Below are 25,706 nucleotides of genomic sequence, written 5' to 3'. Positions count from 1 at the left end.
CACATTCCATTCTTCGCGCTCGGGCACACCCCTCCGCCGTGAGGATTGGCCGGGACGAACCCCCCTCCGGCGAGCCTCGGCTCCTGAGAGGCTGGCACGCCTGCCAATCCCCCACGGGCTGTCAAAACAAGTCTTCCCTCCCTGTCACGGGCGAGCGGAGTGGAGGCCGCCGCCGCCGCCGCCGCCGCACTTCCTGGGGCCGCCGCGCCGCGGTCGGCGGGGCAGGTGGCGGGGTGGCCCGTCCGCAGTCACCGCCGCTCCGCGCCCCGCGCCCCCGCGTGCGTCCCCGGCTGGCTCGCCAGGCTCCCGGCCGGCCGCCCGGCCGCCTTTTGTCTGCGCGGAGCCGGGCGCGTTGGCATCACGTCTCCGGTCCCTCCGCGGCTCTTCGCCTGCTTCTCCTCCCGCTCACATCTTCTCCCCGCCCCGCCAACCCCCGCCCGCCGCCAGCCCGCGCCGGCCGCTTGACCTCCTGGACCACAGCCCGAGGACGCCTCTGCCCCGGCGATGTCTCCTCTCCATAAAGTTGCGGCCGCCGCTGCAGCCGCCGTCGGGCGCTGAAACAAAGTCCAGCGGGGCTTCCTCCCCGTGCCTGAGCGCACCGGTGCCAGGAGCCGGACACCCGGGGCCAGTCGTGCTGTCTCGCCCGGAGATTCCCCCCCCCCCCCGGAACGTGCTTGGTTGGCCATGGCTGAGGGCGCGGCTGCCAGGGAGGGTCCGGTGCCTCTCGACGCTGCCGCAGGCGAAGACGACCCCCGAGCCGCCGCCGACGCTGCCGCCGGGGACGCCGCACCCGCGGCCGCCTCGGGTGGCCGGATGAGGGACCGTCGCAGCGGGGTCGCACTGCCGGGCGCTGCAGGGGTCCCCGGGGACAGCGAGGCCGGCCTCCTGGAGGCTGCGCGCGCGACCCCCCGGCGCAGCAGCATCATCAAGGTAAGCGGAGCCGCAGCGGCCCAGAGCGTGGGTGTGGGTGTCGTGGGGGAGGTAGGGGGGACCCCCGGCAGGATGTTCATTGCCCCCCAGGCAGGCACCGCAGGCTGGGCATTGTTTTCTCCCGTCTCCTTTATTGCCAAACCCCACTGCCTAGTCCGGGAGGTTCCCAGACTCAGCTCTTGGCCTTGAGAAGCAGAAGTGACTTCCCCTCTGACAGCCGGGGAAAAGTTCCCCTCTGCGCTCTGCGCTGCTCCTGCGGTTTGATGGATGCTTTCCCTCATTTTCTCCGCAAGCTTCACTAACCGGTGAATGGGGAGGAGGAAGGGAGGACTTGGGAGACGTGCAGACCTGCGGGCTAGCTGTGCATTCTCCAGCGGAGGGCTAGCTTTTCCCGAGCAGCAAAGACAGAGCACAGCTTACTTTCAAGTGTGTGGGGGAAATCTCCCCCCGGATACAAATGGTGCCGAAATCCTGAACCGCTTGAACTTTGCAGACAGGCAGGCAGAGTTTGCAGCGGACGCTGCAGCACAGAAAGGCTGAAGGAAGAGCTCAGAGTTTTCGCGCTGCAGAAAACACACATCCGGGAAAACGTTCCCAGACTCCCCTAGCACCCCCAGAGGATTTGCCTTTATCCATCTGCCAAGGAACTGTAAACCTTTCTTCGCCCCTGTTTATTTTTATCTTCCACTTTGAACTTGTTTCCCGTGTTTGAAAGTTCATCTTTTGGGTGCATGCCTTTGGAGCAATTTTTTTTTTTTTTTCAGGTAAGACCCCTGGCCCTGGCTCTGGAATAGGGCCTCTTAGCGTAGATCTGTGTGATTACCGCGTACATGTGAGATTAAAGTTGATCTTGGTAGAGCATATGTGGATACACACAACACGCCGCAGAGGACAGTGGAGGAAGGACTGCTATTCAACTTACTGACGTCCTGGGAAGGCTCACACATTCAGAAAGCGTGCTTAGGTCTAAACCGAGCAGCCACTGCGTACGAAATGTGTAATGCGTGTCTTCTTTCCCAAGCGACCAACACCAGCGTTTGTGCTCAAATCCACCCAGCTCCAAGCACCATCTACGCTTTTCCCTAAACCTGGGCCCATGGAATTTTAAAAGCTACAGGGAGATTTCTGTGTTAAAAGCGGATGGTAATTTCAAACAACCTGGAGTAGTTTATTTTTGTGGCTTTTTCATAATGTGCAAAGAGAGTTATACTCCGGATGTGAATTTGGATAAAAGAGAAACAGCCTTCTTTTAATACTCCAAGTCAGAAATTGTACTGTACGAAACAACAGTATCGTACGTACACAATTAGGAAATATGTACATTTGGGTTACAAGATATTGATTCTACCCGAGGAACTGTGTGTATGAAAATAGACCCTGTAAGGTAGTTTAAAATGCGACAGTGGTTCTTTATATTATTGTGAAAAATGCAGTTCGTGAAGTATAAGGACTTGCAAATTCTTGCATCAGTTTTACCACTCTGAGATTGCTCTGTGCTGCCAGGTGTACCACTACAGGTTTGAAATCCTAGGGATGTGATCACTCAAGCTTGGCACTCAGCACTCAAGAGGTTGACACAGGAGGATCTTGGTTTCCAATGTAACCTCCTGGACACAGCCATACTCGGTCTCAAAATAAGCAAGCCCCGCCCCCAGACAATATGAATGGCATGCGGTTTATATTCTCCTAAGGGTCATCACTGAGTAATAGTGCCTCTTTTTTTTTTTTTTTTGTTTTAAAGTTTGTTTTTGTGACAAAAGAGAAGACAGCTGAGCAATACGTTTTCTCCGTTTAATGCTAAATTAAACAAACACTTAATACATGGCATTTAAAATTAAAGATACTGCAAAATTGGATGAACTATTTTAAACTAGATTTATTTGAAAAATATACATGTGATTTAAAACAATTAAACCTTGGCAAGGAGTGTGGAAGTAGGGCTTTTTGCATTCCACACTCCCACTTCCATAGCCTACCCTATAGCTATTAATATTTTCTTATGCATCCTTCCAAAATAGTCCAGGCACTTGTAGGCATATGTATCTATGACTATGCATCTCTGACTAACTGTTGAGTTCCTTAATATGTACAATGAAATTTGGCTAGAATTTTATTGGCTTCATACCTTCAAGTTTGCATGTAACATTTTTGATGCCTAGAGGACAGACTAAGGTCATTCTGATGAGCAGATTGAACTTCAAAGATGGTCTGGTGACTGGTAGGTGGCAGTTGTTGGGATTTGCCGCCAGCGGTCTTCTCTTTCTCTTCAGGGGTGAGAGGCAGGAGAGTTCTATTCTACTCTTTCTGATATCAAGAATATTTATATTTACATCTTGAATGTTTTGTTACATAGCTTGGCCGCTTTAATGTAGTAAAGATGAGAATTTCTAAAAAGGCATAGACCATGTGTGTTTTGTCATTATAGCTAGAAATATCAAAGGAGGAGAGATTTATTTTGTCTCAGGGCTTCAGAGATTCCCGTCCGTGCTCACTGTCTGTGTTTCTAGGCCTGTAGTGAGGCAGAACACCATAGTTCAAGGCCGTAGGCAGGATAGTTGTTCACTTTATGGTGGCCAGGAGGCAGAGGGAAGGAGCGACTGAGGACAAGACTAACATTTCAAGGGTGTGTCCCCCATGATTTACTTCTTACAGCTGGGCCTCAGCTCTTACTTCTCACTGTACCCCAATAATCCCATCGAATTATGACCTCCTTTCAGGTTGACTTAGATGATCTGTTTTAATTACCTTAATACTAATTCTCTATTAGCATGAATATCAGACCAGAATAATGCATTCTTCTATTCTGCCAGGAAACAGACTTCCTTGTATATTAATTAAAGGAATACTTTCAGTTAATTTGCCCTTCCTAATTTGAAAACATGTGTATAGCCGAGAAAACAATTTCTTTCTGAGCTGATGGAGACAATTACACTGTTTATCTGTTCCCAACCTCACCAAGTCTTTGTACTGTCACGGTGGTTTTCCTTTATATTCCCAGGTTTAGTCTTTTTGTTTTTAATACTACAAGAATTTAGCTAGGTTCTCTGTAATCCATTTGCTTTTCCCTCTATGATTATTTTCTATAGCGCTGCCGTTGATAAATGATTCATTTTTTTTGCCAAGTGTATATATTATATGATAATATTCATTGAGTCCACCTTAATTTCTTCTTGATACATGATTTAAGATGACAAGTTAGGAAAATGCTAACAGTTAAGTAATATCTAATATTAATGTACTATTTAGTATTTGAATATATTCGTACTAAAGAAAGTAAATTGCTTATCTAGTATTTAATGTCAATATCATAATATTTAAAATATCTACCATTTTAAATTGTAGCCAATAGCCCCATAACTAGAATGATGTAGAAATAAGAAACAGCGTAGCTTATTCTTTTTATTAGATAGTGGGAACTGAGATACATACATATTTGAAAGCAGTTCATTTTTTTTTCTGGTACATGTGAAATATTGATCAACTCTACTTTTGTCTGTTTTCTTTTGCTTCTAAGTATATATAACCCAGGCAAGGAAGAGTAGACTACATTAGTCTCGCCGCATGGCATGTGGGATGAAGGTCAGTGTTAGGAATGAGGATCTGAGACACACAACAAAGCCTCTAAAGGAATGGTTAAGACTGTTGTCCATGCCTCATTAATGTGTTACCATGGCCCGTCTTAACCTACCTGGTTTTGTGAGCTGTAACCTCCAAGATGCACCTTGGGTACCAGCTGACTCATGACAAGATTATGACTCATCAGAGAGGCAAAGAGAATGAAATTTGCGTTACGTGTTGTCTACTGTGGGTTAAATACCAAACTAGCTTTCATAACACTTCATATTCTCACAGTGAGTCCCTATGGTTTAAGGGAAGTACAGAAACCTAAAGCAAGGTAGAATCAGGGTTCAAAGCCAAGTCTGCTTAACACCTGTGTTATCATGTGGTCCTCCGATGCAGTAAGCTCATAATTCAACACTTCCTAGGTTAGAAACAAGTTGAACATATGGAGAATCTGAATCTTGGGCTTGTGGGGTGAATTGTCCCTTCTCTGCTTTCGTCTCCAGTTTAGAACATCTGGAGCTGATGTGGTGGTATTGTGTTCACCAAAATATTGTGTACTCTAATAAAAATATCTGGGGTCAGAGAACAGACAGCCACTAGATACAAAGGCTAGAAAGTGGTGGCACTCACACCTTTAATCCTAGCATTCCAGAGATAGAAATCCTTCTGGATCTCTGTGAGTTCAAGGCCACATTGGAAATAGCCAAGCATGGTGACACGCCTTTAATCCCAGAAGCCAGCCTTTAATCCCAGGGAGTGGTGGTAGAAAACAGGAAGATATATAAGGCGTGAGGACCAGAAACTAGAAGCATTTGGCTGGTTAAGCATTTGGCTGGTTAAGCATGTGGCTGGTTAAGCTTCTAGCAGCAGTTCAGCTGAGAGCCATTGGGATGAGGACACAGAAGCTTCTAGTCTGCCTGTGGCCGTTCTTGTTGGGCCCGTGCTGTGTGTGAAAAGGCAGTTTGGCTGGTTCCACTGTGAGGCCCTCACACCTCTTCATGGTGTCAGTTCGGAAGCTCAAACCTGTGTTACCTTAGGCCCACTTCTTACCTGTGTCACTAAAGACAATGGAGTTTTGAGAGGAACTGGATTTTCTTTAGATTGCTACACAGAGGGGGCAGATAGCTGGTACACTGCATATATGTTATTATAGGGCAGTGAGATGAAGAGGATTTCAGTCGGCGCTCTGAACATGTTTTTATAAACAGTTATAATGTGGGATTAAATATGACTGAAAAATTGCTTCTAATTTTTAGACATGCCAGAGCTATATCTGCTTTTGTAGATTAGCCTGGGAATTAATCAGCATGTAAATTTTTGTTCCCGTACTGATGTCCTGGCTCGTCTTACGTCAACTTGACACAAGCTAGAGTCATCTGAAAGGAGAGAACCTCCATTGAGAAACTACCTCCACAAGGTCCAGCTGTAGCCCGTTTTCTTCGTTAGTGATTGATGGGGAGGGCTCAGCCCATTGTGGGTGTTTCCATCCCTGGGCTGGTGGTCCTGGGTCCTATGAGAAAGCAGGCTGAGCAAGCTATGGGTCGGGGAGCCAGTGAGCAGCACCCCTCCATGAGCTCTGCATCAGCTCCTGCCTCCAGGTTTCTGCCCTTTGACTTCCTGTTTCTTCAATGATGAACAGTGCTGTGGAAGAGTGAGCCAATTAACCCTTTCCTCCCCACGTTGCTTTGACCATGGTGTTTTATCACACCAATAGTAACCCTAACTAAGACAACTGATGTGCATTAAAACCTTTAAATAACAAACTGATGGTAGGATTTTAAAGAAAAAAGCCTGACAATTCATTGGAGGTGACGAGCCGTTGCTGTGAGGAGACGGTTAGCATTGCCACGGCATTGGGGGCTCTGGAGGGGCTTCTACCACGGAAGCGTGGGCCAGCTGTGCGTGTGGCACTGGACCTCTTAGGTGGCTTTGACTTACTGTCCCGACAGCTTGAGCCACAGTGCTTATTTTCTCCAAAATTGTCCTCGAGTATGATCATATTTCACCTTAGAAGCAGTTTCTTATTTCAGTGCTTTTCTGGTATGACTTTTAATAACACCTCTTGAAAGAGTGAAGAATAGAACTCTGGGTAAAATGCCTTGTCTTATTCTGATGAAAGGTTTTAGACATGCCTGTTAATCAATGTTTGTTACAAGTCCTAGAATTTGTAGATTTGCATTTCTTTTTTTGAGACCATATTAAGGTTTAAAGAATATAATCCCAGTTACATAGCCACTGAAGGGTTAAATACACTTTGTGATTGCCTCTGGATGGTTGTCCCAACCGTTGTCTTTGACAATAAAGAAAGCAGACAATTAAATGTTTTACAGTAAAATGTCAGTTGAACATTTATTGCCAAATAACACCTCAGGCCCAGCAGGGCATCACGAGAAGACATCAGAAGATGTCTTCTCCTGATGTCAGTAGCCTGGCGCTACTGAACAAACAACCCATTAGGTGCTTCTGGGTAATGCTTGAGCAACTGATCAGGTGGTGAATGGCCAGGGAGGAGCTCCATGGACTGACCTACCTTCCCTGCATCTCTGCTCAGCTTTAGCAAGTGTGAATATTAAAATAATTCCATTTTCAAGCCTAATGACCAAATTGCCATAGTCATAACATTATATACTTAAAAATTACCTATCTTTAAATGACTAAAGGGTTCAGGAGCTTCTTGAGCTTCCCTTTGTGACATCACCAGTGAATGAACCACTGCTTATAAGGTGGGAACAGGGAGTAATTGAATTGGACTTTCCGTGTAAACTAAGACAATACGTCAAACAATCTTTTTATAGTGAAATCTGCCAGCTTTGCAAAACCTTATATTTTGACAAATGTTTTAATCACCTAATACAAGGATTATTTGGAGTCTCACTGAACTTACTCACTTCTGAATCCCAATTCATCGCTGTATCCCTGTTCTCACAATGGGATACAACAGAGCTTATTATAATTAATGATTTGCTATGCAAATAACAACAATAATAATAACTGAGGGCCAACTTCTATATAACATTTTTCCTTGTTTAAGTATTGGCCTGGGAATTGTATTTTAGCAGACACCAATGACAAGAAGATTCTAGCATGACAGTGTTGAAATTGTCTCTTGGATTTCAAATTGGGTTTATTTGCAGTTTTATTTGTAATATCTTGGGTGGGTATGTTTAAGAGAGTCATTATCTGCTGTATTTTGAATAGCATCATTTTAACTCACCTTATTTGTGATCACTCTAGCATTACTTTGAGAAAAACAGGATTACATATGTGAGTAGAAAAGAGCCATTATTTGTATAATCATTATCTCCCCAGGAAGAACGATTCTGAAAACAATCCAGTTCATCCCAAACATAAGAACTAAACTGTTCAGTAAGTGCATTTAGTTTTTCAGTGTTTTTGAGACTGTATTTATAGATGATGAAAGTGTGTAGCGATTTATTTTCTTTTTGTTGTAATATCAGAGATGGAGCTCAGGGTCTCAGCCAATGAGCTGTGTCACAGCCCTAGGGTGTAGCTGTGCCAGGCAAGGAGATTTTGTTGTCCTTAACCGTACCACTTGGTATTAAAAGTTCAAAATACCTTTGAAAGATAACATCTGTTTTGTTCATTCTTTTATGTTGACCTTTCTCAAGAGCCTTTTAAAATATGCTAATCCTGGATGAAGCACAGACTAAACCCAGGAAGTTTTCTCAAGTCAGCCAGCTTGTATTGTTTTCGTGGTCTGAGATCCTGGTTCAGAGTGCTGAGACTGTGATGTTACTGAGAGTTTGGGGAACTAGAGATATTCAGAGTCCAGGCACTTCTCTATGTGATGCCCAAAGAAGACAAAAGAACACTTATGCTTAGCCAGGACCAACATTATATATAGTGTGGAACTGGACCCAACCTTATCATGGGCAATTTTTCTGAAGCCTAAAGCAATTTCAAACCAAAGCGGGTGAAAAGCCTGTCTGGTTAAAGCCCACACGTTCTCTCATGCCTAACAGCTGGTAGCAAGGGTGATGCCCAGATACACACTGACCAGGTCAGAGGGAGCTGTGGTCTTCCATGGCTCAGAATGAGTCAGTGCCAGGCTCCAGCCAAGGGCATTTGTATTGGAAGAATGGCTTGTCCGTTCTTTCAGTCCATCTCGAGTGTTGCGTTGAACGAGAGACACCACATGTGTACCCTGATGTCTCTCTCCCTTGGGATGTCGCCGCATAAAATACAGCTCAGCCAGCATTCTTAAACTGGCAGTTCTTACTTACTGATCAAGAGTAAGTTGTGGAAAAGGGAATAGGGGCTCTGCTGGGAGGGAGTGGAACTTTTTGCTCCCTCTAGAGGTTTTCATACAAGATGCAAAGTATTTTTAGCTTTTGGTGAAGTCCAGTTTTGAGATATTTTGGAGTTATTGATTCTGTACCATAATTAAATAGCACATATTTAGAAGTGCTAGCAATAATTAAATGTTTTTTCTATTAAATATGATTGACAAAACACAGTGATATCTTGAATAAGTTATCCTACTGAGACATTTTCTCTAAAATAATAGAAAATACAATAATTTATTCGTTGAGTCTGGCGTTGTTTTGAGCACTTAATGTGTATCAAGTAATTTATTCCTTCCAATAACCGTATGGAATTGTTATTAGTATCATATCAATGTTTACAGATGAGGTGTTAAGTGACTTTGGCAAGGTCTCACACAGCTAACAAATGCAGAGCCAGCGAAAGAGCTCAAAGTTCTGCAGCGGCCCGCCAGCCTCTGCCTCCGCCTCCCAGGAGCTGCGACTAACGGTGGTATGTACGTAGCACAGCCCCTGACTGCGTCAGCGCTTTCTTCTAGATCCCCCCAAAGGATGTTGATCAAACCTTAGCCGGTGCGCACGGAATAGCAAATTTGAAGATGTTACCTTGCACACTAAGTTCAGCTGACGAATTAAGAAGAAAGCATTCTGCAAACAGTTTTAGGGAATTCTCTTCAGGATTATTTGGTCACATTTCTCCCTCTCAAGTTTATAACCTTTCACATGAAATGTTGATGATTTTACATCACCGTTGCATTTCATTTTTCCAGGAGAAGACTGGGCCTCCTGGTAGGATAGTTTTGCTTCTTGTCCAAAGTGAGCACTAAGCAGCAGTTTATAATGCACCTTTAGAATAAATTATACATGCTAAAGACAGACTATTAATCATTGCAAACTGATACAATATTTTAGAGTTTAATAGTTTTGTCTTCCGTCGATAAATCAGTAAGGACTGTTTGAGTTCCCGATCGATAGAGATTGCCATTTTCTTGATAAATGGATATGATGTTGTATAATTGGGATCTCCTCCTGTTCTCTCTGAGGAAGGTATAGTACCTCTCACACAGGAAGAACTCAGTGAATATTTGAGAAATTTATTAAACTGAAAGTCTGTCTGATCACTTAATGCTTTTTGTTTTGGTAAAGAAACTCCAAAGTCATCGGGTAGGAGAGCAGACACAAGATTATGTTATAACTGTCCTTGTGTCTACGTTGTCGTGTTAAAGGCAATCTGTCCTGCTGTGTGGAGATACTGTGCTGTGACCAAATGGTACCCAGGGTTTTCTTCCCATCGTTTGGAGACTGTGCAGTTGTTAAAGGTCTAGTAGTTCTCTTCAGACAACTGTGTGTCAGCTTTAGTTATCTATCTGCAGTTAGGTTGGACTATTTAAAAGATGCAGAATAGTTCCCCCTCATTGTACCATTTGCACAGTATCACATTTGGATACATTCTCTTAAAGTGGATTAATTTTTTTCCTAAAAGGCTCCTACCAAACATTTGAAACTTACAAACATATTTTTAAACTAATATTTTCTGATGTGCTGTTAGTATGAGGTCAAGCCAGTCTTCCAATAAATGCATTTGTGTTTTCTACAGTCATTAGAAATGAGCAACAGGTAACCTCTTTCGTTTTGTTGGAAACAGGGTCTCACTGTGTAGCCCTGGCTGTCCTGGAACTTGCTGTGCAGACCAGGCTGGCCTTGAACTCATAGAGATCTGCTCACCTCTGCTTCTTGAGTGCTGGGATTAAAGGCACATGCCACCACACCCTGCCCACAGGTTACCTTTTGATTCACAGATTTCCATTTTATAGCCCAGATGATGATTGGTAGTCAAAGGCATGTTCATTAGAAAAATAACCAGTCAAGCAGTGGACATCACACAGGACTCCAGCTGCAACAGCAGTTGAGGTCAGTAAGAGGAGGATGGAGGATCCAGTGTGCTCGGGGAGAGTGGGTTAGACGGGCCTGGAGAAAGGCTCAGGAAGTGTTTCTTCACTCACCTCATGCGCAGAATTAGAAATTTGGGGATTAATTTGTTATGGGTTTTGATAGCTTTTGGTTCTTTGTAGTGCATTTTAATCTCTTATTTTAACACATTTATTTGTCTTCAAAATGCCTTAAAATTTTTTATTTTATTAGTGATATTTTGGGGTGTGTGTGTGTGTGTGTGTGTGTGTGTGTGTCTGTGTCTGTGTCTGTGTCTGTGTGTGTCTGTGTGTGCCACAGTGCATGTATAGAGGCCAGACGACAACTTTTCTCTTTTTCCTGTGTGTTCTGGGAATTGAATTCCTATCCCCAGGCCTGAAAGGCAAACACTTCTACCTGATGAGCTAACCCACAGACAAACATCTTAACACACTTAACAACGACTGTTAGATACAAAGGTATCTGAGTTTAGAGATCTCTGGGAGGGGGAGAGGGAGGGTTGGTCTGAGTGTTGCTGAGGGTGCTTGGTATGAGTAATAAGCTTCGTCTACTTTTTCATTTTTTAGCCCCAGCCCTAGGAAATGCCAAAATGAGTCTCCATGGTTGCACCCTCAGCGTGACAGTTTAATCAATACGGAGGATTGGGTTTTGGCAAACATGTCAGCACACAAGTTGTCGTAATAGGTTAGAAGCGTGTGCTGGAGTTAGCCACCGCGGTTTAAATGAAAAGGGTTGAGACGCATTGCCCTTGAGTCCTCTTGGGTGGAGCCCCCTTTGCTGAGATGCAGTCTCCGCTATGGCTGCTGGTCCTCCTCCCCCAGGCTAACTAAAAAAAGACCTGGGAGACAGGAGGTCTTGGAGAGAAAGCACGGCTCCCAAAGGGAGCTGCCTTTTTCATCTCACCCCCTAAGGGGCATGGCTCCTGGTTCTTTATGAGGTGGGAAGATTAAGGACTCAAGTCAGTACCCACATTAGCAAACCAAACTCGATGCGGCCTGTCCAGAAGCCCACTGCTGGGAACATGGTACTGAGCAGATGACTGGGGTGCATTGACCAGCTAACCTAAGCCAATTGGTGAGTTCCTGGGTCAGTGAGAGACTCTCCGAATACAAGGTGGAGAGTGATAAAGGCCCCTGGACTCAACCCCTGACCTCCATATGCATGTGCACACGTGCGAGCCTCCGCTCACATGCCCACACCTACAAAAATGTGTAGACAAACCAACACACACATACATACACACCTTTCTGAAATCAATCTTGCTATGGAATAAGGCCGCCTCAGCTTCCCGAGTGCTGGGGTTATGGCATTACCGTGCCTGGATTAAAAAATGATTTTTGAGTATAAGATGTAATAGTTGGGGGTTTCCGACCGTCCACCTTTCCACCAAGTTCCCCTGTAAGCTGAGGCTGATGCTCACCTCTTCTCTGAGTGAGCAGACTGTCAGAGTCCTTCAGGCTGCTCTGGGTACTGAGAAAGGGAACCCTAGAATATGCCCAGGCCTCTCGTTGCCTTATTCAGAGTGCCTCTAGGCCACTCGGGTAAAGGAAGTCTACTAAGAACAGAGTGTGGTGGTTTAAATGCGATGCCCTCCATAGTCTCCAGTGTTTGAATGGTTGGTCACCGGTTGGTAGAGCTGTTTTGGGTAGGTTTAGGAAGTGTGGTTTTGCTGGAGGAAGTATGTCACTGGGGGTGGGCGTTGAGCTTTCAGAAGCCATGCGCCATTCCCAGTGCATTGTCTGCTTCCTGGTTACTGTTTAAGATATGAGCTCTTGCCTTCCTGCTCCAGCTACCATGCCTGTCTGCTCGCATGCTGTCCTGCCATGATGGTAATGGACTCTATCTCTTTGGAACCGTAAGTCCAGATAAACGCTTCTTGGTCACGGGGTTTTGTCACAGCAGTGGAACCCTAACTAGTTAGGACACATGGGTAGGGTCTAATGAGGAGTGGTGGGAAAAAAAAATCCACAGGACATCTCGAACACCAGGATGGTTAGTTAATGTGCAGAGAAGAAGGTTGTGGAGAACAGAGAACATTAGATGTCCATCTTACAGAGAGAGCCAACCAGCAGTTGAGGGTTAAATGTAAGGAAGAGAGGAAGCCAATCCGGTGGAACCTGAAGTGTCCCTATGAGTTCTAGCCTCTGAGGAGACCTGAGCATTTCCTATCCCTCTCCAGCACAATCTTAAAAGGGAAGTGTAGGAGGAAGAGAAAAATGAGAAGTGGGTAGAGAGGGCTCATTCTCTGTGCCAGCCACCACAACCCACCTCCACAGGAGGACCTTCTGCACCAGCCACCACAACCCACCTCCACAGGAGGACCTTCTGCACCAGCCACCACAACCCACCTCCACAGGAGGAGCTTCTGTATCAGCCACCACAACCCATCTCCACAGGAGGACCTTCTGCACCAGCCACCACAACCCATCTCCCCAGGAGGTCCTTGAGCTAAGCATCAAGTTGAAGCTTTAACATGAACTGGATTGAGTTTTTTTTTTTTTTTGGTTTTTCGAGACAGGGTTTCTCTGTGTAGCTTTGCGCCTTTCCTGGAACTCACTGGGTAGCCCAGGCTGGCCTCGAACTCACAGAGATCCGCCTGGCTCTGCCTCCCGAGTGCTGGGATTAAAGGCGTGCGCCACCACCGCCCGGCTCTGGATTGAGTTTTAAGGACTTGAAAGAGCCCTGTAATGACAGAGAGAGACAGAAACATGGAATCTGATGGAGGTATTGGTGATAACTGGAATACATGGGCTAAAGGGGTTCTGACATGGTCAGCCAGGGGATAGTAACACATGTGTGTACCCCAACAACTTGAGACTCTCAATCATTATTACAGGATTGGAGAGCTAGACAGGGACTTAGAGATCACTTTCAAGTTCTATCCCTTTGTTTACTAAGTGTGGATGTCTGCCATCCCCTTTATTCTTGCAAAGAGACGTTGTTTTGGATTATTTGTGACAACTAAACAATTGAATTATAATTATATGTGATACGATGCCTAGATAGTAGAGAGTTCTTTCAAGCATTTCCTATCATAGAAGAATAGAGGACACTGACATCGTCCATCTCTTATGTCGTATCGGTTCTCACAATAGTCTGGCAAGATGTAGCTGTCATCATTTTCACCCCACAGATGAGGAAGTCAAGGCTCTGAGAGGTCATGAAACTTATTCCCGGTCTCATGGCTATTAAATAGTGGTAGGGGGTTGGAAGGTTCTGCTGATCAGAGGTTTCAGACTACAGTGGCATGGCAGTTTTCTCTGAGCATGCAAAGCTTCCTGCTCTCCACCTAGCCTTATCTGGAGGATGTCTGTAGGCCCAGGATGCCTGACTTATCTCAAGAGTGACTCTTGACACAGTTCCCTGCAAAGGCTCTTCCCCTGCTGACCCACATGGCCTCTAGCCATTTTGACAGGGCCCGACTGCCACAGATGAAGTCTTGTGATAGGAGCGAGTCACTTAATGCAAATTAGGGTTTGTCCTCAGGCTCCCCAATCCTATATATTCCTTATTCTCTGGAATAAAGCTGAACTGAGTTAGTCATCTCCCAGAAGTCATCTCGGTCGTACCCACAGCCGTCCTAACCCTGCTTGCTCCCTCCACCCTCGTGGACCAATGCAGCCACTGAGCTCAAGGAAGATGCAGAGCCACAGTAGGGAACTCTGGGAAAGTGGACTCTTTACTTTAAAAAAAAAATCTGTCTTGCAATGCTTTTAATCCTGATACCATAAAACAAACCAAACAAAACGAAACAAATGAATGAACTGCAAACCCAGAGAATCAAAGATTTTGTTGCATGGTTGGAAAGAGGACAGGAGCGAAGCTGCTCAAAAGGACTCAACTTGCACTGTTTCTGCATCGGCAGCCGCTTGGCCCAGGGTCTGTTTGTTATTTAAGTTGGAAGTCACAGGGATGCAGGGTCACCTGTGGGACTGAGGGCTTGTTTCTGCACACTCAACTGAGGATTGGGGAAAACCAGTGTTAGGAAGGCAAAGTGTTGGTTTCCTATTGCAGCTGTAACAACAACAACAACAAAAAATGCAACCCTAGTGACTTACAAATGTAGACATCCATTTTCTCACCTCTCCAGAGTTACGACTGAATCCCTATGTTTATTGGCAATATAATGCCAGCCTGTATGGCATTGCAAGATGCTAAAACAGGATGACAACCCAGTTTCCTCAGTGCTACTGCTGTAAAAGCATGACTTGAGTGTAAGTTCACATCACTGAGAGTTAAGTTTTCGTCTGTGTGAAGATTGTTAGATGCTCAAAGAGAGGAAAAAAATTTTTTTTTCTCCACTGACATTGAGAATGTCAAATGCAAATGTTGAGGGCTTAGTGCTATTAACGAAAATAAAAAGTTGGAATCATAATTTAAAAATCTCTGGATCTAGATATTATATGTTTATTTACGTAAAATGAAGACCTTGTACTAGATTTTTTTTTTCTGTTCTGAATTGTAGGAAGAATCTGGGGAAAGTCACACTGTGGTTTAAATTCTTTACTGGAAGTTGACCAGAAAGTGGCTTATATGTGGCTAGTCCTTACTGTGTCATGTAGATACAGTTGATGAATTGTATAGATACCAGACCAGAACAATATGGGATGTCTTGAGTAACCACTGTATGCCAGGCACTGTGCGAAAGAAATCAGCAGTGTCTGTCTTAGGAGAGCCATTGGAAGTCATTTGACAGTTAATTACATCAGGGCAGGCATTCCTTTAGGTTCTGTAGGAATCCCTCCAGATGAGTGAGATCAGCTTTATCACCAGGGAGCTCTCTCTCTCTCTCCTGAGTAAACTAACCTATTTCATGCTGCTTTTGTTGCCTGGAAATGCTCTTATTTTGAGCTCAAATTGGACACATTTCCTAGACAGTCTTATTTCCATCTTTAGGAAGCATAAAGAGTAAGTTTAAATTTTACATTATAGCTCTTGATGTATTTGAAGGCGACTGTGTTCACATGCCTGTCACAGTGATAGCCTTTGACATTATTGTTTCCCATGTTCTAGACACCATCTAAGCACTTTATGTGTGTTAACTTATATATTATTTACTATTCCCTACTCTACTTCATAGATCGACCTTATTGATGAACAGACAGGATAAGTACCATTCCCGGATTCACAGTGTAATTTAGTGGCTTGTTCCGATTTGTCTGTTTCGTGTTCCTGGACCGTAACATGGGTTGCTACACTAGAGCAACTGTGGCCCACCATCTGTTCTAATCCCTTCTTCTGGTTTGGAGATTCTGTATCAGGAGAATCTGGGGAGAAGTCACTATGCCATCGACAGAAGATTAACAGACTTGTGTTTGTATTCAAGAAACAATGCTTTTCAAATTGAGAGGATTTGATAATTGACCAGAGACATACTTGATCTGGCAGCTGGGTTTGATTTAATGTGTTAGGCCATCATGCTTTTCTTAAATAGGGAAATAAGTGTTAACAAATTTTGTGAAGAAATGAAAGATTTTCTTAACCCTAATAAACAATGAAAGATAAATTAGGGTTGTCTAGAAGTTCCTCAAATTAGGTGCTAGGTTCGAGAGGTGATACACACCACCATCGAAGACTGGACTTGGGCAACAGGAACTGAGCGCTGACTTCATCCAGCTGTGTGATATAGTATATGATGCTTATTTCAGCCTCCTCTCTGTAGCAGAACCCACCTCCTAGGGCTGTGGAGGGTGTTAAATAAGAGATGTGGGTAGCAGATGTTGCTAGGTAGTTACAATTTAGTCAATGAATACTAAGACTCCTTTTGGAGGATGGATTGTCAGGCCCTTTTAGACATAAAGAATCAAGAAACAAAAATAATTTTTAGGATTTTGATGGAGGGCTTTGGAAAGAATGGTCTTTGAGACATGGAGCAAATCCCATGTTTTGGCTGTTAGGTTATGATCTGACTGAACTGTGTGGTCACCTTTCTAGTATGACAGAAGAACTTCATTGTCTGCTTATGATTTTTGAGATTGTTGGCATTGGTCACCATTGGCTTTTCTATGATTATTCTTGCAACATTATAAATAACATCAATGCAGTCATAAGTTATTAAAAAAGAAAGCTTTTCATTCCCTTTAAAAAAGTTCTGTAGACCAAGTAGTTCCTTCTTGTACAGTTTTACTAGAGTTTGTTGAGGTTAGTTCAAAAATATTTTCAATTTTTCTTAAATTCTAGAGTGAAAAAGTTTTAAATTTAATATTGATCCATTAATTTGGTGAAAGAATTTTAAATATTTATATATTTGACAAAGTTCTGTGCTCAGCTTTGATTAATCTTGTCTAAAATTTCATTTTAATGAGCAGATAGAATATAATACTTTTCAGGACTGGAGAGATGGTTCAGTGGTTAAGAGCATTGGCTGCTCTTCCAGAGGACTCAGGTTTACAATTCCCAGCATCCACATTATAACTCTCTGTAACTCCAGTTCCAGGGGATTTGACACCTTCACACCAATTCACATAAAATAAAGTTAAATAAATTATTATTATTATTATTATTATTATTATTATTAGTTTTTTTGAGACAGGGTTTCTCTGTGTAGCTTTGGAGCCTGTCCTGGAACTGGCTCTGTAGACCAGGCTGGCCTTGAACTCACAGAGATCCGCCTGCCTCTGCCTCCCAAGGGCTGGGATTAAAAGCATGTGCCACTACTGCCAGGCTAAATAAATTATTTTTAGAAAAAAATATAATTGTAAATGGAAGTTTTTGTACCACTAGCAACTTCCCAAATAATTGACACAGAGGCTTAATATTACTTATAAATGCTTGGCCGGTAGCTCGGGGTTATTACTAACTAGCTCTTACACTTAAATTAACCCATAATTGTTATCTATGTTTAGTCACACTCCTTGGTACCTTTTCTCAGTATGATATTCTCATCTTGTTTCCTCTGTTTGGCTGGCAACTCCTGACTCCATCCTTCCTCTTCCCAGAATTCTTAGTTTGGTTGTCCTGCCTATACTTCCTACCTGGCTACAGGCTACTGAGCATTTTATTAAACCAATTCCTATGACAAATCTTTACAGTGTATAAGAGGATTATTCCACAGCATATAATATTTTCTTTCTTCAAGTTGTTTGAGACTTTAGAGAAACACTTACCTTCTGATGGAATAGTTGCCTGATTGACTTAGCTGAACTGATTATACCTTAGAATTTAACTGCATCTTTGAATTTTGCTTTTATTTTTTAACTAACAAAAGGCCTCTGCTAGCTAATGGCCTCAGACTCCCCTCCCCTTCTAATTTATGCTCATTTTAGTAAAATTTGTGCCCATTTACAAAATGTGAATGAAAGCTTGAATATTATAAAACGATGCCTGGCTTAGGTTTTCAGCTATTCTTTTCCCACTACTGCTAGGGGCTGAGCCCAGGGCCCTGTGCATGCCTGGCAAATGCTTTTCCACTGGGCTACATCCCTAGCTCTCAACTTGTTTGAGATTCTGTTTTCCTGACCAGTTTGGAAACTCTGTAAAAGCCAGAACCCTCTCAAACTGTTTGGTTTTGTGGTCAAGGGACAAGGGGGCAGTACTTTGTAAAGTTGGCAGCCTTAAATAAATAATGACCAAGTTTAAAATGAATTCTTAAAGATAAGGACTGATGCCTAAAAGTTGGCCGCTATTTCTTACTTTATTATGAGTTATGATATGGCTAAGGGTAAACGGTGCCTGTTTTCTTTCTTTCTTTTTTTCTCTTTCCTGAAGCCCACAGAGCTTCCCTGTGGTCTGTTGTCTTAGGTGCTTACCACCCACCACGTTCCTGTGGGTAGGGAGGGGTAAACCAGCAGGTGGAAGAGGATCCTGAAGGATGAAAGTTTTCTATTGCTTTCTTTTCAACTATTGGATTTTAAAGCTGCTTCCAGCCTCCCAGTGGAAAGAAGCCAGAAAGAACAGGAATTTTGGCTAAAGTTTTCATGAAAACCATTCATAGCTTTGATCAGCACGGTTGTAATTAGAACTAGAGACAACCAATGTGCTGCAGCCCAGTGATACCAGGGCCACCTCAAGCACCCCACAGTAAACTCAGCCCCTTGGGGCTAGAAGTTTCCAGACTCTAATCCTTTCCTAGAACACATAGCATCCTCTTAGCCCATCACTTGTACCTGTGATTTTCACAAAAGCATAATGAAGCAGAAACTACCCTGTAGACCTAAGGGCATTTCCATGTCCTTGGTTTTTCTTTGTTAGATTCACCTCATCAGTTCTGTGAAGGAAGGGACCACAGTTCAGACCTTTCATGCATCATCCATAGCCCTTCTAAGTGTTAGATAAAAACTTCCCCCCACCAACTGAACTGACATAAATCATTTTCTCGCACCTCCCTAATGGGCCCTTGTCCCCTCTCGATGCAGCCTACCATTGTTAGGTTCACAGTACTTATTATGAGCATCATCTTTGAGTGGGTAAATCTTCCGGGGAGGTGAAAGGATACAGGCTTGAAAATCTGATTTGAGATTCCTCAGTCTCCTGTTTGCTTCTTATCTGTTCTTCCTTCCTTCCTTCCTTCCTTCCTTCCTTCCTTCCTTCCTTCCTTCCTTCCTTCCTTCCTTCCTTCCTCCCTCCCTCCCTCCCTCCCTTCTTCCTTTTCTCCCTCCCTCCCTCCCTCCCTTCTTTCTTTTCTCCCTCCCTCCCTCCCTTCCTTCCTTTTCTCCCTCCCTCCCTCTCCTCCTTCTCCTCCTTCTTCTCTCTCTGTTTCTCTGTCTTTCTCTGTCTCTGTCTCTCTTTCTCTTTCTCATCCTTCCTTCCTTTCTTTTTTCTTTTTTTTTTTTTTTTTTTGGTTTTTCGAGACAGAGTTTCTCTGTGTAGTTTTGCTGCCTGTCTTGAAATTTGTTCTGTAGACCAGGCTGGCCTCGAACTCACAGAGATTCGCTTGGCTCTGCCTCCCGAGTGCTGGGATTAAAGGCCTGTGCCACCACGGCCTGGCTCTCTCTTCCTTTCGTCATTAGTAAGATGGGTTATTTATTTATTTATTTATTTATTTATTTATTTATTTATCTATCTATCTATCTATCCATCCATTTATTATTTGTTTGTTTGTTTGTTTGTTATTGTGTTTTTTGAGACAGGATCTTGCTGGATATCAGGCTGGTCTCAGACTCAGCCTATTGAGTATTTAGATGGCAGGTCTGTGCCACCATGCTGGGTCCAAAGTCAGGTATATTAAAAAGCAGATGTGTTTAGCCTGCCTGTATGTAAGTGCACCTCATGTGTGCCTGGTGCCTGCAGAGGCTAGAAGAGGTTGTCTGATTCCCTAGAAGTGAAGTGACAGATGGTTATGAGCTGCCATGTTGGTGCTGGGAACCAAAGCTAGATCCTCTGCCAGGGTAGCCAGTGCTCTTAACTGCTGAGTGTCTCTTCAGCCCTCCAATGTGAATTGGATCCCTGTCTTTCAAGTTTGCTATAAAGCTTGTACAAAAAGCGTTGCGTGCAGAGGCTAGGGATACAGTTCCTGGGTTTGAAGCATTCACTGGGTGTGGTGGGCTGTCCCTGCAATCTCAACACACAAGAGACGGAGGCCAGAGAATAGGGAGTTCAAGGTTATGCTCGGCTGCTCAGCTAGTTTGAGGCCAGCCTAGACCTGTCTCAAAAAACAAAATGAAACAACAAACACACAAAACAAAATTAGAAAAAAACCCAGTTCTCCTGCCCAAATCTTGTGTGTATGTATGTATGTATGTGTATCTGTCTGTCTATCTATATATCTTCCACTTAAAATAAGAGGACTTTGCAATCAATTTATCTACTACTAATAAAGTTGCCCATTGGCCAGCAAGTGGGGAGTCTACAAGTATATGAAAAATTTTTCGACAATGTTTACATCTATTTCCTGGAACCTTTCAGCAGGATTTTCTCCTAGGTTTCTAATCATTCATCCTCATCCCAATGCGGTTTCATTGTTTTCTCTTTCTCCCGCCCTCTTTTGAGATAGGATCTTCTTATTTCACCCAGGATGACCTCCAACTTAAGATCATCCTGTCTCTCCCTCCTGGGATTATACATATATACCACCATTCACAGAAACCAGGGTCTTTTAATTACTTATGATGTATATTTAGTCAAATTACTCTTCAGTTTTCCTAAGATGCTTGGCCTGTGATAACCCAGGTCAACGTGGGTGAATATGCACTACGTCTGGCACTGGGTCCTACTCTGTTGTCTACTTTTTTTAATGCTTGCACTTCGTATTCTGTGAGTGAAATGAGAACTATTTTATCTCCTTAGGGCATCCTATATAAAGGGATTTCTTGGTTATGTAAGAGTCTATGACTAATTCAAATACTGAAAACTGAGTTTATACATATTAATGTATATGGCAGAGTAAGGAAGTGTATAGGTCTTGTCTCCTGTTCTGCAGTATTTTATGTTAAATCTTTAAATAGATGCTCAATATTGTTTTTAGAGCCAAGGTCATTTGAAATTTGGCTCTGCTAACATTTTGGCAGTGCTAATCATTTTTTTTTTCACACTGTGATGCATTTGGCAAAGTTACTTTTATTGACTAATTTGCTCATTCATCTCTTCATTGATGCATATAATATTTGTGACAGGATTGTTTTGCAGCATGGGGAATCAAAGGTAAAACAGACACACTCTGCACCCAGTGTTTCATAACTGTGTAGCACACATGGAAAATAGGTGCTGTCACAGAAGTATACCTCTGACCAACCGCCAATGTAGGTGCTTGAAAATGTCTACCAGGTGCATGAATATACTCAGGTCTGAGTAACTGTTGGTTGAGTATTTCCAAGTCCTTCCGTGTTACTTCATCTTGTGCTTTGTTGTTGTTTTTTTAAATGTGTGTGTGTGTGTGTGTGTGTGTGTGTGTGTGTGTGTGTGCGCGCGCGCGCGCGCGTGTGCGTGTGCGCGCGTCTGTGGGAGTGGTTGCCACATGTGCGCAAGTGCCCACTGAATGCAGAAGAGGGTGTTGGATCCCCTGGAGCTGGAGTTACAGCTGCCACACACAGGTTCTGGAAGCTGAACTGGGCTCTCTACAAGTCCAGGAAGTGCCCTTAACTGAGGAGCCACACCCCCAGTCCCTATTTTGTCCTTCATCTCATCAGTCACATCACCCTCCCTGTAGCTGGAACTCAGCAACCTGGACCTCCCCTTTTGTTCCTTTCTTGCCTCTCACACCCAGCCTACCGCTGGGTTCTGTCTCCGTGGATGGTTTTCATCTGTGCTTGCTTCCGGTTATATCTATGGTTGGCTTCCGTCACTAGGGCATCTTCTGAACTGGCCATTTTGCTTCCAACCACCATCTCTTTCTCAATACATCCCCTAGCCTAGGAGCTATAGTTTCAAAATGGCAAACCTTATTGCACTAGTTCCCAGCTTAAAAACCCTTTGATGACGTCTTCTTGCTCTAGGAATAAAGAACAGATTCCTCTCATGGCCCACGAGGCCCAGTCTGATGTGGATAATGCTTAATTTTCTGGCTCCAACACCCTACCACCACTACCTCTCACATCCTGTTTTGTGCAAGCACACGGCATATAGAGCACATCGCTCAGCTGACAGCTGTTCAACATGTGTGCACTGTTCAGTTTTCCCAAACATGCTTTCCTAGACAGCGCACAGCTGGAGGAAGTGTTTTCAGGAGCATTGAACAAGGAGATTGAGTGGAGAGACCTCAAAGTTGACATGAGGGTACACTATCCTTGAGGTGCTGGCAGCTAGGTGGCTATGATGATAGTTAGAAATTATTCCTTCTATTAAACTTATGAATAATTTGGGTTGGTTTTTGGGAAAATAATTTGCTGTGTAGCATAGGAGAGAGGACTCTGTCGAACCTCACTTTTTATCGTTCCCCCGAGACTATTATCTGGTTTAGAAAAATCACCAGACATTCACTCTTCAGGTTTTACATTGTTTTCCAAATTGCCCCCGATGGTGGTGGCACTGTTGTTAGGTGGCTACAGAATTTCCTTAAATTGTGACTTTTAGTCAATGGACTATGGTGACTCATAGAGACTGTTTTGTGTTTCAGCTTTCTGATCTTTATCTTTATGTAGACAAATCTCTATGGTTTTTATGATTAACAAATGTGTTATTTGTAAAGTGGGGCATAGAATTTGACTTTGCTAACTCTTTATGTCCTGACATGACAGCTCGTCATACTTGGATCTGGGTCACTGAGGTCTTCCTTAGGGATGGCTAGGGGAAGGTTTGTCAGACCGCTTTTCAGTTTTCTGTAACAACTGTGGCTGGAAAATCTACTTTAATTTGGGAGTAAGTAGATATTTGGAAAACAACCAGTATTTTGATGATGTTTACATTAATGGTGCTTTATTTAGTGCAACTACTTGCAAGAGATTCATTGGTTCATTTGGAGACTTGTCGCATTGACTTAGAATGGTGTAAACACCTTCCTTACATTGTTGAAGCGTTTCAATGATCAAAATTACCTTTGAATTAAAACTAAATTTTACTGACCGTAGAAAGAAAAGCTTAAAACATTTTGTTTGTGCCCTTGTACTCTTTAATTGGGACTTAAAATTTCAAATTTCAAGGTTTTCTTTTTTTTGTGATTTCAATATATATCTTTGGTTATGAGAAATTTTTATTGAAGCAAGGCTTCAACATTCTTAGTGCTTGAATGATCATAACTTAGAAATCAAGTATAAATTTTGAAAATATATTCAGTCATGTTAATTTGGAAGTTTAAAGACTTATTTTTGTTTGTTTTTTGTTTTTTTTTCGAGACAGGGTTTCTTTATGTAGCTTTGATGCCTTTCCTGGAATTCACTCTGTAGCTCAGGCTGGCCTCGAACTCACAGAGATCCACCTGCCTCTGCCTCCTGAGTGCTGGGATTAAAGGCATGTGCCACCATCACCGGACTAAAACTTATTTTTATGTGTGTGTATTTGCTTAAGTGAGTTTATATGTCCCACATGCATGCAGTGCCCTTAGAAGCCAGAAGAGGGCATTGGAATCCCTGTAACAGGAGTTACAGTTGGTTGTGAGCCACTATGTGGGTGTTGATTGCCCAATCCAGGTCTTCTGCAATACCAGTAAGTGCTCTTATGAGTGATCTTTCCAGCCCCTAAGCTGGAAGTTTGGATCGAATCTTTTAAAATTCACAGGATTGCAATGCCTTGGAACTTTATAAAAATCCACAACACTGTGATGTAAAATTCATTTGTATGGGCAGAAAGTGAATTGCTGTGATCAGTTTTCATAAGTATATGCATAATCTCATAATTAAATATTCTAATCATTACCAATTGTGTAAAAGCAGCTACTGGAAACTTTCATGTCCCTTTAAGAAATACCAAAACCAGGTGGGAACAGTGTCTTTGACTATCTTAAAACAATTCTACAAATGGTTACTACTTCCTTTCAAAAGTTAGGAATCCTATTAAATCTATTTCAGTTCTTCATAGGGGCTGCCAGCCGACTGTGTAAATTACATGTCATAAGGCACAAAGCATGATTTATGATGCTATTGTTATGGTGTGCTTACTTAATAGAAGAATGAAAAACAGCTAGTATTAGAAGAAGTGTTATAGGTAGGGTTGCCAGATGAAATATAGGATGCAGAGTGAAATTTGCATTTCAGCTAAACAACACATAGTAGTTTAGTATATGCCATGTGCAAATATTATTCCCTGTCTACCTAAAATTTAAATTTAATTGGCTGTCCTATACTTCTGTTGAATCTGGTGGCCCTCGCTGTAAGTGATCGGGTAGACTGTAGCAGTACAGGAACAGCTTTTCTTGTGATGTATCAGAATCTTTCCTCAAAGTTCCTTCAGAATCAAGTGGTGTCTTACTCACTTAGCCACTGAGTCATTTCTGGAGCTAAGATTTGAATCTGGTCAGCCTCAGGAGCTGTGCTTTGATGTCGGAAGTATCACAACTGCTGATTTCAAATTCTGCTTGGAGCCAAACTAACAAACCCATCATGTTATGCCATAAGAGATGGACACCAGCAGAACAGAAGACTCAGTAAACTTTTGCAGCCCCAGCCACTTGATTTTCAACCATGTTCTCAACACCTATGGTGCTAGGGACACTGGACACCCATATGTAGAAAAAAAAGTGAGACTAGATCCTTAGTTCTCACTCTGCACACACACACACAAAAATCAATATAAAAGGGATCATTCCCTTAATGTAAGACTTGAAACTTTAGGACTGCTAGAGGGAAATGTAGGAAAAACACTTCAAGATGTAGGCATAAGCATAGACTTTCTGAATAGCACCCCAGTTGTTCAGTGAGTAACAAATTGATAAACAGGATTGTGTGAAATTGAATGCTTCTGTGTGACAAAGGAAACAATTGCCAGAACAAAGAAAATAAATACAAGAAAATAAATAAGGGAAACAGCTTTTCAGTCCATGGGGATTGCAAATATAGACTATATAAAGAACAACAACATAACAAACTCCCCCCCCCAATAAGTAAGTTGGCTAAATGAATTAAACAGTTGCCTAAAGAAGAATTACAAATTGCCCGTAAGTACATTAAAAAAAAAATCAACGTCTTTAATTATCAAGGAAATACAAATTGAGAAGACATGGAGATTTTATCTCGCCTCATTCAGAATGGTGGTTATCATGGAAACAACAAATGCTGGAGAGAATGTAGAGAGGGCGATGAGGGAATCCTTGTTCGTTCCTGGTGGGAATGTGAATTAGTTCAGCCCCTCTGGGAATCAGTATGGTGATTCCTCAAAACTCTAAAATGGATCTGTCATGTGACGGAACTATGCCATTCCTACAGATAGGCTGAAAGGAATCTAAGTTAGTGTACCATGGAGACTCAAGCACATCCTCTGCACTTTTAATAATAACTGTTGTGTAACCAGCCCAGGTGCTCATCAACAGATGAGCAAATAAAGAAAATATGGCATATACATATGCATATATAAAAACATATATATGTATATACATACATACATACATATATATATATACACACACACACACAGTGGAGTTTTATTTGGCAACAAAGAAGCATGAAATTATGTAATTTACAGAAAAATGGTATGGAA

General features: G+C 42.9%; 1 protein-coding gene across 1 annotated transcript in view; it reads left to right on the top strand.

Moving 5' to 3' along the window:
* The first annotated feature begins 185 nt into the window (after positions 1-185).
* Plcl1 (phospholipase C like 1 (inactive)) overlaps positions 186-25,706 on the top strand; it is a 322,475-nt gene continuing 296,954 nt past the window's right edge. Inside the window, exon 1 of the mRNA XM_028886177.2 lies at positions 186-930. Within this exon, the coding sequence (XP_028742010.1) occupies positions 685-930 (246 nt within the window). The 5' untranslated portion in view covers positions 186-684. The remainder of the gene's footprint in view (positions 931-25,706) is intronic.

This window comes from Peromyscus leucopus, chromosome 13 (assembly GCF_004664715.2).
Source record: "Peromyscus leucopus breed LL Stock chromosome 13, UCI_PerLeu_2.1, whole genome shotgun sequence".
NCBI classification, from domain to species: Eukaryota; Metazoa; Chordata; class Mammalia; order Rodentia; family Cricetidae; genus Peromyscus; species Peromyscus leucopus.
The sequence above is the reverse complement of the archived record's forward strand: the minus strand, read 5'-3'. Positions and strand labels throughout refer to the sequence as shown.